General features: G+C 39.6%; 1 protein-coding gene across 1 annotated transcript in view; it reads left to right on the plus strand.

The window, feature by feature from the left end:
- Positions 1-13437, plus strand: part of PCDH15 (protocadherin related 15) — a 2056285-nt gene that overhangs the window by 1992467 nt on the left and 50381 nt on the right. The window contains exons 32-33 of the mRNA XM_029609778.1: positions 3501-3509; positions 9188-9298. Of these exons, the coding sequence (XP_029465638.1) occupies positions 3501-3509; positions 9188-9298 (120 nt within the window). The remainder of the gene's footprint in view (positions 1-3500; positions 3510-9187; positions 9299-13437) is intronic.

The following is a 13437-nucleotide window of genomic DNA, read 5'->3' on the forward strand; positions in this document are numbered from 1 at the left end:
AAATATTCTAGAGCTGGGGCCTTCCTGGGGTTGGCTGTGTTGAATCCAGCTGGGCCCTACCCAAGCACCTCTATCCCAAATAAACCAGTGTTGGGACCTCTGTGACATCCACTTACCTCTTCCATTGCGACTTCAGTATAGAGAGCAGCATGGATGATCCTCAGTTATTTCTGCCTTATCAGCTCTGTCTCCACAATGGCACCTGTCAGCTTGATGCTAGTGCCATGTTGTTGTATGGAAGGAGTCCTCAACTTTTTCAGCAAAGGGCCACATGCAACATTTTAAATCGCTGAGATGGGTGGGAGAGTACCCCTTAGATTTTTAATGAAGGGGAAGAAGGGATTGCTTCTTGAATTCTAGCCCTTTCAGTGAATTGAAATGCTATAGAAAGAGGGAGAAAGGGATTCAGGGTTCCCACAGAGGTATGGCAGATAGGGTGTCAGTAAAAATATTTCTAGGAAGTTGGCATCCCCACTGCATTCCTGAGGTACGTGTCATGATGGGCTGCTGTTAAGCTTGCATAGGCTTATCTTGTGCAAACACAAGATAAGCCTTAACTGGTGGCAATTGACATGCCACAGAACTAGGTCTTCTACCTAACAAGCCACCTCCCCCTTGGATTGAACCTGCATTTCTGGTGGCTGGCAAGACTTTCCTGACCAGGTATGAAGGTATTGTGGTAGGCTAGGTTAGTGGCTGAACTGAGGTCAAGGCTTGCTGAAGGCGAAGCAAAGCCCAGGTCCACTCTGAGGGTAGGGCAGGCAGGAACCAAACCTGAAACAGGAACATGTAGGAACCGGAGCTAGAACAATTGAGAACCTTAAAGCAACCAGCACTGATGAAAGCATTCCCAAGAAGACCTATGTGAAGGTGTCAGGAGGGCAAGAGACCAGTGCTTAAATCCCCATCAGGTTGACATCATCTAAGACTGCCACACTGGGTTTTCCTGCCATGGAGCCTGTAAGTTGCAATGGAGTGTGTGTGTGTGTGTGTGAGCCTAGGGAGACCATGGACTTGTTGAGAGGTTGGCATTCTGATGCACAACCAGAGGGTGATTAAGGCTGGCCACGGTGTCACTGCTGTGGCCAGTTCAACATTACAGATTGTAACCAATTGCCACCCCCATTCCTCAACATCTGCATCTGCCCTCTAAGGGGCGGGGGGGGGGGTCAATGGCATGGTGGTATATTTGTGGTACACTCTCCCTCTTACACACACACACCCATACACTTTTGGTCTCTCTAATTTCTTCCTCTTTCTCACCCCTTTCCTCCACCCATTCTCTTTTCCTCTTACTCCTTTCACCATACTCCTCTCTTCTCCCTCAAACTCCCTTTCCCTCCTCTCCCTCTCCCCTTACCTCACATTCTTTTTCCCTTCTGCCCACTGCATTCTCCCTCCCCTGTGCCCGCATTTCCTTTCTGCCTTTCTCCATCTGCAGTGATCACCCCTGCATTCCCCTCTGCCTTCCTCTTCCTTCACCAACATACCTGCTTTCCTTGTGTTCCCCTCTACCTCCTGTCTTTCCCCACCAGCAGACTCAGCCCTGCCTTTGCCCACCAGTATACCTCTGTCCCATGGTCCCCTCTTCCTTTCCCTTCCCTCACTAACATACCTGGTTCCAATGATTATGTTTCTGTGGCCCAATCCCTGCTGTAGCTGCTTCTCCTTGGCCCTGGTTGACAGTGCAGATATAGTGATGTGAGCAGAGGCAGGGAAGAAGACAATGAGGCTGAAATTGGGTCTATTTATTTATTTGTTTATTTTGTTGCTTCTTCTAAGCTGTGGTGGCAACACTGCTATAGGGATGTGAGCAGCGGCAGGGACTCAAGGAACCAACATGGCTAAAGCATTTTTTTTCCTAGTTCGGTCCCTGTTATTGCTCCTTCTCCTTGACTGTGGCAGCAGCGCTGGTATGGAGGTTAGAGCATGGGCAGGTACAGAGGAGAAAATGGACTGATGGTTGGGGCTATTTTGTGATCCAGTTCCTGCTGCAGCCACTTTTCCCTTTCCCACCCTACTTCTGTGCCTGTGCAGTACCTCTCTCCCTTGTGCAAGAGCCGGAAGGATATGGAGGGACTTGCTTCTGCAGTGCTTATTTTCAAAATGGAAAAACTATTGAGACTTCAATGCAGACAGGAAAAATAAGCTCTGTGGGTCCAGCCCATGGACCATAGTTTGGGAACCCCTGTTGTACAGCCATATAAACATATAGGCGTAACACAAATCAGCACTGGCTGTCCCTGAGACCATTTTGATTAATGTAAAATATCGGTGCCAGTGGGGCAGGAGCAACTAGAAATCAGTCCTGCCCCTTTCCAAGCTAAAGAGCCACCCAAAAAGGGTAAATGGGAAACAGGACGGCCCCAGCCATAGCTTATTTGCAAGGGGTGGGGGGGAAGGTGTAGGGCACCCTGGGAGGTCTTGGCTCCAAACCGGGCTTATTGGCAGGGTGGGGGGGAAGGTGAGGCTGGGAGAAACCACAGGCACTGAGGTGAGACCCCAGTGAGGGTTCATTTTGATTCTTTTTTGTTTTAATTTGTTTTTAATGTTTATTTTGCTTCAGCAAACAAACCAAACTGAAATAAACATTAAACAAACCGAAATCCTCCCCCTAAAACAAAACAAAAAAACCCCAAAAAAATGTTTAATTGTTCCCCTGCACATCCCCTACTAAATATTCTTAATAGAAGTAAATATACAAGAAATCATGGAACAAATAAGCTTTGCCTGATGCCAATATCAATGTGTTTCTGCAGCAGTCACATTCTTCTGTGCTTTCCAGATCAATAATCAGCTTAACACATATGATAATTTTTACTGATTATATATTATAAAATTAGAGGTATAAACTGTTTTCTGCAAATTTTTTAATGCTAAATCATCATCATTAAAAGCTAAACACAATGGAAATTCCACAAGAATGTATCATTATTCTTTTCTGTTAGTAAGTGATTTTAGAATTCACTGTGCAAAACAGTCAAGCTCCCAATTATGAGAAATGTATTATGAATTCATCACAGAGGGGTGGCACATTCAGATGTACCTGATGATTCAAATAGAAGCTGAGGAAGTAATTCTGATTTCTTACTAAGAATGGCATCTGTAATATTCACAAAGTAGGATGAGCCCAGGAGCCAATTATAGAAAGATTAGGTCATCTTTAATATCCAACTTTTATTGTATAATTTGAACTCAGTTAGCTATCTATACTTTAATCAAAGTTTTCTGTAATTCGGTTTATCTCATAACATCTTTTGCTGTAATTCATTTTCGTATCAGCTTGCACAACTGTGAAAATGCCATTACAAAAGGAATTAAATGCTTCCCAGTTATTGAAACAACCTGGTTCTAACAATGCCATTAATACTGGTTTATAATGAATACAAATATAGTCATTTTAACTTGTTTCTTTTATAAGGCAGTGACAAGATTACTGTATACATGAAACTTTTCTAAACTGTATTTTATTTTTTTCCATTCCTGCATTCCAATAACAGATTTAAAGAGTAAGTACTTATTTTTATTTACACTATTCTTCTGATGCTCAGACCTTCAATAGGGATGCATACAGTATTTTCATTTTGTCAGCTTTGTTTGTTTGAAATAGTGTGCATTACATTTTTAAATAGTGTGTCTTCCAAAATGAAATAGCAGACACTAAAGAGTACAACTTTAAAACATCTCCATGTGATCCCATGTACATGTGTATATGAGTACACGGAGATCTGCTATAGTATTGTATAACCCATGTGTATCTGGTCCACACAGATTATAAAATGTGCATATGTTTCTTTATGCATGAATATCAGCAATCCATTGAAAGTGCACACTGTTTCCAACTTATTTTATAATCATACACGTGTATACTTTATGTGCCATAACACAGAGCTTATTCATATAAAACCCCAATTTATATGCAGAAGTAGGAATATTTTAAAAGATTATGTGCATTAGGGATGTGAATCGTTTTTCAACGATTAAAATTATCGTCCGATAATGTTTATATCGTCTTAAATCGTTATAGAACACGATACAATAGAAATTCTAACGATTTATCGTTAAAAATCGTTAAATCGTGTTAGTGCGCACTAACTCGAGTTAGTGCGCACTAACGGGGAGTTAGTGTGCACTAACTCGATTTAGTGCGCACTAACTGAAAATGATACAAATAAACACTTTCCAGGTCACTGAAGGTCAGTTAGGAATGAATATGTGTTCCTATTGGCTGGCTGCCCTCTTATCTATTGATGTTACCAAGGTTACCACTGAGGTGATGGTTGGGGGGATGGGAAATGGAACTGGAAACTAACGAACACCAACAGAAAATGAAACAAAGTGTTCACACTTCCCAGGTCAGTAAAGGTCACTTAGGAATGAATATGTATGTATGTATTCCTATTGGCTGGCTGTGCTCTTATCTATTGATGTTACCAATATGGTTGGGGGGATGTGAAATGGAAACAGTTGGAAGCTTGACAAAAAAAGTAATGTAATGATCATCACTCACGTGACTAGAACTTGTTTGTTTATTATTTTTGTTAGCAGGCACCTGAAATGCTAGTGCATGTTGAATTTGCCAATCACTGTGCATTTTAGAAAGGTGGTCCTGGCTGGAACTGTACACAGTTCAAATATATGTAATTGATTGTTGGTAAGTGTATTTTTTAAGTAGCCACACTGGCACCAGTATGTTTACTTTTCCTCCTACTTAACTCACTAGCTCAGCTTTGTAAGAAGGGCTTCTCTGCTTGTGTGTTGTTTTTGTTTGGTGTGAGGAGAGCAGAAACATCAGATCTTTATTCAATCTACTACAGTCATCTCTTACAGTGCCCTATCCCTATTAATACCAGGAGTGTTGTGATCTTCCTGCACACAGTGCCCTAACCCTGATACCAGTCTGAGACAGCTCCCTCCCTGCATTACTAGTGAGAGGCTGGCTTCACAGACAGGGGGGAGCTGCCTGACCCTCACTCCTGACTTCCCCCATGTCCCAGCTAGTGAATGGGTGTGTGGGTGAGGGGGGGGGGGGGAGGATGGTGAAGTCTGAGACAGCTCCCTCCCTGCATTACTAGTGAGAGGCTGGCTTCACAGACAGGGGGGAGCTGCCTGACCCTCACTCCTGACTTCCCCCATGTCCCAGCTAGTGAATGGTGTGTGGGTGAGGGGGGGGGGGAGGATGGTGAAGTCTGAGACAGCTCCCTCCCTGCATTACTAGTGAGAGGCTGGCTTCACAGACAGGGGGGAGCTGCCTGACCCTCACTCCTCCGGGGTATTGTGATCTTCCTGCACAAAGTGCCCTATCCCTGATACCAGGGGTGTTGTGATCTTCCTGCATGCAGTGCCCTATCCCTATTAATACCAGGAGTGTTGTGATCTTCCTGCATGCAGTGCCCTATCCCTATTAATACCAGGAGTGTTGTGATCTTCCTGCATGCAGTGCCCTATCCCTGATATCGGGATGGGTGCAAGAAGATCACAACACCCCCCGGTATCAGGAATAGGGCACTGTGTGCAGGAAGATCACAACACCCCCAGTATCAGGAATAGGGCACTGTGTGCAGGAAGATCACAACACCCCTGGTATTAGGGATAGGGCACTGTGTGCAGGAAGATCACAACACTCCTGGTATTAATAGGGATAGGGCACTGTGTGCAGGAAGATCACAATACCCCTGGTATCAGGGTTAGGGCACAAGTTCTAGTCACATTGACTGATCACATTACTTGTTTTGTCAAGCTACCAACTGTTTCCATTTCCCATCCCCCATATACTGTCAGTAGGAAACTTGGTAACATGAATAAATAAGAGGGCAGCCAATAGGAATACATATTCATTCCTAAACTGACCTTAACTGACCTGAAAAGTGTCAAATTGTATCATTTTCAGTTAGTGCGCACTAACTCCCAGTTAGTGCGCACTAACTCCCGTTAGTGCGCACTAATCGGAAAAAACGATTTTTAACGATTTTTTAACTAAAAAATCGTGCCTAAGATGATTTTCTTGCCCTGCCACACGATTTCTATCGTTAAGACGATATGGAAAACGATTCACATCCCTAATGTGCATAATTGAAATCATCAGTTTGTCGCTACCTCTACCAGTTCATCCAGTCCATTTTCAGTTCATTGAAATCCTACTAGTACTTTACTCTGAGTTCTGCCCAGTTCGCCCAGACCTCCAGCCTAAGAATAGCAGATCACAGATGAGTCTGATATCACTTGTGCTAGATAATTAGCAGGTGTAAAATTATGTTAATAAGTTGCCTAATATATTTGCATAAATCTCTTAGAAATTAGTGATTTACATGCATTCCTCTTGGACCCACCCTAAATGCCCCTGATATGTGCAGGGTAGGAAATACTATAGTAGATCTCCATGCTGCCATATCTTCTCTGAAAATTACCCTCAGAGTAAAAATCAGAATAAAAAGGACATGTTCATACCAATAATAGATACACCAACTGCATACTTTAAAAGGTGTAATCATGACATCACAAAACACAAATTCTATTACAATAAATTCTGTATTACAATGTAATCTTCATAAAATCTCTGATTGCAACACAAAATGCACTAGTCATACATAGAACGAGACTCGACAGGAACCAGTTTTGCTTACAATATGGTAACAGATTGGACCTCAATTTTTTGAAGAAAACTATTAATCTGTGTGCCTCTTTTGTTTGATTTTTTTCCTTTATATGATAAATTCATGGTTTTGTTTCAATAAAAGTAACATACAGTAATATGGATACTTTCACTCTTTTATTTATATATACAGTACATGGATTTAAATGATTCATGGATAATGTATTATCACCAGTTGGTACAACTTGATCTGTAAAAATACAGTACACTTGCGACCTTATAGAATGCAGACTCACTTGTAACATGGAGTGACATTTTAGACCCCAAAACCAGTGTTATATAAGTTCCCAAGTGCACACTCCTCATTCACTCACAAGCAGTGCTTATCCTTACATAAAATCATCAAATCACTATTTTATCTTTTCTTAAGGCAGCAAATTCCTCTCAATTCCTAATGTTTCATCTTTTTTTTTTTTTTTTACCAATCAAAGGCCCAGTCTATCTTTTATACATCAGAGACTTTATGAGGTTTACATTGTAATGCAGAATTCATTGTAAATGAATTTGAATAAACAAATAAATAAGATATTTTTGAGAAGAGGGATTGGGTTAATTTTTTGAGTTTATATACATAAATGTACGAGGACCCATGTATATAGCATTTTTATTAAGTGCTAAGGTATTTTTTATATCAAATATATCCCAATCACCAAGCTGGTAGTAGAATTTATGTAAATAGCAAATATTTATAATCACTTTCCATGTAGTGACCAAATGGCAAAATATCCAAACCATCCTCTAAAAGTTGCCTCCACCAGTTCACCCAGGCCTCCCACCCAAAAACTGCAGACAACAGACATGTCCAATTTCACTTGCACAAGTCAATTAGCAGGTGTAAAAATGTATAAATAAGTTTGATAATGTATACGTGTATATCGCTTATGAAATAACAACTATGACATGTACTTCTGAACCACACCCCAGAATGCCCCTAGCCTGCCCTTTTCCTCTTCCAGTAAAATATATGCAGAAAATATGTCTGTTCTCACCATTTATAAAATAGCATATTTGCACATACATGTTATATGCACATATATGCTATTTTAGTGTGCAAAAACCCTTTTAGAATTTACTCCTATATGTTTAAGTCTGTGAAGTTTACTGAGTGAGACAAAGGCTTGCAATTTTCTGTACTACAATTCTAGTGAGAATCAATGTTATTAAAGTTTAATTGACCACCTTGTTCAAACAGAGTTATCCAGAGTTGTCTGGAGGATAAATGGTAGTTGTAATAATGATGACTATTGTATTTTTTATATCCCTGTAGGGGGTCATTATTTTGTAGACTTTGGCTGATTGAGGGGATGGTCTGCTGCATGAATCAGCTCTGACAGGGCGAGGAGGGGGTTGTATTATTGGATGTGATAATATCAGATAAGAGGAGGTGCTTGAGAATTTAGGATTTGATTTGGCTGTATTTTGTTAATGTATTTTTTTTGGTAGAATTATAAACCTTCTTTGGAAATGCCTGGATTATTCAGTATATCAATATAAATAAATTAAGCATTGTGTGTCATATTAATGACTATTTCAGTGATAAATGACCATGTTTGTATTTATTTAAAAAGGAATGTAAATAGTATCTTCTAGAGCAATTTAAAACATTTATGAAGCAATGAAAACATAAATAACATAATGCAATATGCTAGCTTTTGCCTCTTCTTAGAGTACAGAGCTTAGTGTTACAAGAAGCACAATAGAAATGTAATGTGTAAAATCAAAATACAGAGATCAATATTCAGTGAGTCAGTGAGGGGATAAGTTATCTTTATAGTGAGAATAATTTTCAACATGATTTTATGCCTGTAAATGAGCTTTTTAAAAATTACCCTGGGGGTTATATGTGTACAAGAATGCACAAAAGCAATTTTGTGCATTCTTGTATATGTATATTTGAAAGAGGCGATCCCGGGGGCAGAGTGGGGCATGGAATTCATTTACACAAATATTTTCAGTTTTTAAAAGTACGTGTGTAAATGTATGTGTGAATATTTACGCTTGCTCCATGTAAATGTGCGTACCTGTGCCATGCAAAGTCTTGCTAGTTTTCAGCTCTAAGCACGCTGTTATGAAATTGGAATTCCTAAGCAGAACTTACTCAGATAAGCATTCTACTGAATAGACAGGTAGAGTTACCCATCTCACTTTTCACAAATAACTTTAGAACTGTGATTGTACAAAGCTGAAGAGTGATCAATATGGCGCTTTATAGCTTAAAATCTAGCCTTACCATGAATCCAGTTTTGCTCCTTTTATATCTGGTTAAATTTGCACAAAACTGAATCTTTTTGGTATCCTAAGGTGTTTCATAACATTTGACTTGGGTGGGATTTGTGGCTTCTTTACTTATGTAGTTTACATAAAAATGAGGACAAATGTACCCAGAAAAAGGGGAATATACTTAAAAGAGAAGATTAATGCAGGTAAAAGATGAATTTACCTGCATACATATTTTGAGTATGGACCTCACAGTGTTTAGTTATGGTAAAGTGAGAATTATAATACTTTTGTTTTCTTCTACAAAATTTACTAAAGGCGACAAGCAGAGTGTGCGAAGACAGCCAGAATCCAGATGGCCTTGCCAGCAGGCAAACCATCAATTGCTGCAGCCAATAACTTATATGAAGAACTAGGTGACAACACCATGTAAGTTCAAAGCATGAATTGTTCACTAAAAATATCACTGAATCAAAATATTGTTTAAAGCTGTAGGATATCATTTATCACAGTGTAACTGCAAGATTTTTCTTGGTGGGATGTCTTTCAAACTATAACACTGTTCCTGTAAATAATTGAGGAAAGCTTAGAAGAGAAGGCTTTACTATTATTATATCTATGTACTAAAATGCAATAGCAGTAACACAAATGTAAATGTGCTTTGGCATGCATTAATGCTTGCAATAATTAATGCACTTAACTGTGTTAGTCTGTGTTAAAGCATACATAACATGGCTTAATGCAAAAAATATTAAAACAAGACAAGTAAGGAATAATTTTCAAAAGGATTTACACTCATAAAACTGAGTTTTACATGTGTAAATGCACGTTATCCATGTAAATGAGCTTTTGAAAATTGCTACAAAATATACCTTTGAATTGTCCATAGGTTATTCACATATAAGTGCACTTTAGGCATGTAAATGGCTTTTGAAAATTGCTAGGATAATATGTTAGATTTACATGTGTAACTCCTTTCAGAATTACCTCCATTATGTGCAAATGCACCTGGCTATTTGATCACCTCCCTACCCACTCCATTGAATTCAATTCAAATCGTATTAATGACCAGATCCCCCAACCCCTTGAGTCTCCAAAAAAAGGCCTCTGAGACCTTATGTTCTTCACATCTTCGAAAGGACTCCAAGCTCAGATGTCCAACCTTCTTTTCCATCAGGAACCCTCTTCTTCGCCTACCCCTCCGAAGATCCTAAAATAAAGATGGGGGAGTAAAAAGCATGATTCCCTCCTGTCTCACTGACTCCAATGACCAAAATGTTTCTTGCTGACTTAATGAGGTCCTTTGTCTTAGGAGTGCAATTCAAAGAAAGCATAAGTTTGGCCAAAACCATTTTGGCTATGGTAACCAGTATGGCAGGAAAGATCATGCTTTCTTTTGCCCCATCTTCAGATGGGGTAGGAAAGGGGGATAACCTGGTAAAAGGGAGGAACTTGAGGGTAGATCAGATCTCAGGAGTCCGCTTTTGGAGACTCAAGGAGAGCAAGGGCACATTGGATATCTGGGGCCCTCTATTGAAAAATCAAGAGGTAGGATGGTCAGACATGTAGCTTCAGGGACCATTCTTTGAAGATTTGTAGGTTCAAGGTCCTTATCAGAAATGGCCTTCATTTTTGACTGGATATTCTTCTACATATAAGGGTCAAAATTTAGGCTTCTAAATTTAATCCTGCTATTCATTTGTATAGATTTAGACTCCTAAGGTAGGTACTTAGTGCAGAAAATCAATGCTAAGACCTAACACTTTTCCCTGTCTAATTCCACCTCTGTAGCCACAATACATTTGGCATAAGTTAGAGTTAAAATTGAAAAACATTTATGTTGTACTATAGTTAATGGAGAATGTCTTCCTGTGTCAAAAAATTGCTAACAATATATTGACTTCAATAGAAATTTGCATACCAATAACAGGTGATCTCTAAAGACAAGGAACTCACTAATCGCACAGATAGGCAACATCATTGTCACTCACTAGTGCCAGAAACCTTTGCCAGAGTTTTCTATGAAATTCTTAGAAATCCTCTTGAGTGGTAGTTCCTATTCTCCCTGCCCCCACAGCATGCCTCTGCATAGGTAAGCATCTTCATTTTCAGTTTTTATTTTGATTTCATCAAGAATTTATCAGTGTTTACTACAACCAACTGATTTTCTGCTGGTTGGTTGGTTATTACAAATACTGAAAAATTCTCAGGCCAAGTATAATAAAAACTAAAAACAAAAGCCCCTAAGTATTAGCGATGTTATATAAAAAAAAAAAACAGAACAAAACAGAAGCATTCTCTGAACCAATTAATAAAATGTCATCCATCTGTGTGACTGGTGATTCACCTTATTCACTTATTTCATTAAAAATGTACAGACATCTAGACAATAATTACTAGAAATTAACAGACTGTGTTGCTCAAAGTATCATACATTTGTACAATTTTGCAGACCTTTTCAATTGTTCCATCATTCAAAAATAACATAAAATAAGTTACATTTTTAGGAACAAATTGAATATTAGATCAAATATGCTTATTGTAAAATAAATGATTATGATATATGATATCCCTAAAAAACATTGTGATTGCCTAGTACTGTTACATAGTAACCACCATGACAATTCTCATTAATGCAGTACATTTCTTATGTTAAGCTGATGAAATGTTCTGTGATATTTAGTCCTTTTCTAGAATTGCATTCATATGCAGTAGATCACAGTAGTACAATCACTTGGATAATAATAGCAATTTTATGGAAGTTATAAAATGAATACAGTGAATATTTTATTATAGCAGTATGATGCTGGGTCTCCCTCCCCTGACCTCCTCTCCACCCCTCCAATGATACACAAAATAATGTCTGCCCCAGTACTCCCTCCTAGCACTGTCCTCACCAATATATAAATAAAAGGCCATGGCTCTGATACGTCGCTTGCCCCTCCCCACTTTCTTAACACATGCAGAGACCCCCTAAATACCCCAAGCAGGGAAGCAGTAATTTCTTACCATGCTCCAGGTGTCCAGGGTATGTCCAGCTCTGGGAGGGAATGGCGTTGGAAGGTTGGGGCTGGAGGGAGCCTGGAGCCAAAACGTTTTATTTAAATGTCTGGGGAGGGATAGGATGAGGAGGGGGACCTGGGCTTAAATGTTTTGTGTAACATCGAAGAAGTGAGCAGGAAGTGAGGGGATCCTGGTGCCATAGGTTTTCTCATATTTTTTGGTCAGAAAGAAGAGGAGATCCTGAGGGGACTGTTGGGGCCCTGCATTCATTTTTTTTTATATTTAATTAGGCAGGGAACAATTACCCAGATAATTTTAGTCCTATTGTTCCTCCCTAACAGTGCGGATGAGATAATCTTAAGACCTCCCCTACCCCTATGCCGAAATGCCCCACACTGCTCCTTTTTATCCAGTTAAATTTTAATCAGATAATCACTTTCCCAGTTAAAATGTAATTGCTGAGAAGGGCCATAAATTCAAAACTCTGGGTTTGTCCTGCTAATTTCAAGGTTAGCTGGACAAACCTTTTTGACTAGTGACTGTAAATATCCTATTAGCAAAAAATGCCCAGTGTTGCTCGAGTAGTCTAGCCTGTGTGTGTGCACCAGTGTTTGTATTTTTCTGTGTACCTGTGAGTGTATCTGTGTGTCTCTGCCTGTGTGTGTCTGTATGTGCCTGCCTGTGTGTGAGCATATGTATTTGTGAGCCAGTATCTATATGTGAACCAGTATGTACATGTATGCAAGCCTGTGAATGCAAGCTTGTGTGCACTTCTGCCCATTTGCTATGCTTATGCATGCTTGTGAGCTCTTGTGCCAGCTTGTATGCAGCTATGTGTGTATGCCTATGCCTGCCTATCCCTGTGTGTAGGAGCATGAGAGTCAGAGCATATTAGCAAACATTATCCAGTGTTGCTCAGGTTGTCAAGTCAATAACAGCCTGTGTATGTGCTCCTGGTTATATGTGCCTGGGCCTGTGGGTGTATGTTGTGGCATGTGTGTGTGTGTGAGTGCATGTGTCTGTAGGTGTGTGTCTGCCTGTGCATATGTATATGTGTGTGTTTGGGGGAGCCTTGTGTGTGTGTGTGTGTGTGGGTGGGTCTGTCTGCCTGCTTGTGCATGTGTAGGTGTCTGTGCCTGTGTTTATGTGTGTTCATGCCTGTGCCTCTGGGTGTGTGTATGTGTGTGCATTTGTCTGTGCTTGTTTATGTGTGTGCCAACCTCTGTGTGTGTATGTGCCTGTGTGTGTTTGTGACAGTGCTTTACAGACAGTATATATTGTCTTTGCACAATGCACTTTCCACTGTTATGGGCACCACCTGATGGCCACAGACAAACACAAATAGTGTGACCGACCAATCAATAAATGACAGAAGCCTTTTATATCATGGAATATATGTACAAACATTTATCAGGTTAATTCTGAGTTAATTAAATAATAAAGATATAAAAATACTGATGTATTATATCATCTTTGATGTAGAAAATCCTTGATTCAACAATTATTATTCAAACTAAATCACATTTTATTCCACCAATACAATTGAATATATCAAAATATTGTGA

The sequence above is a fragment of the Rhinatrema bivittatum genome, chromosome 7 (assembly GCF_901001135.1).
Source record: "Rhinatrema bivittatum chromosome 7, aRhiBiv1.1, whole genome shotgun sequence".
NCBI lineage: Eukaryota > Metazoa > Chordata > Amphibia > Gymnophiona > Rhinatrematidae > Rhinatrema > Rhinatrema bivittatum.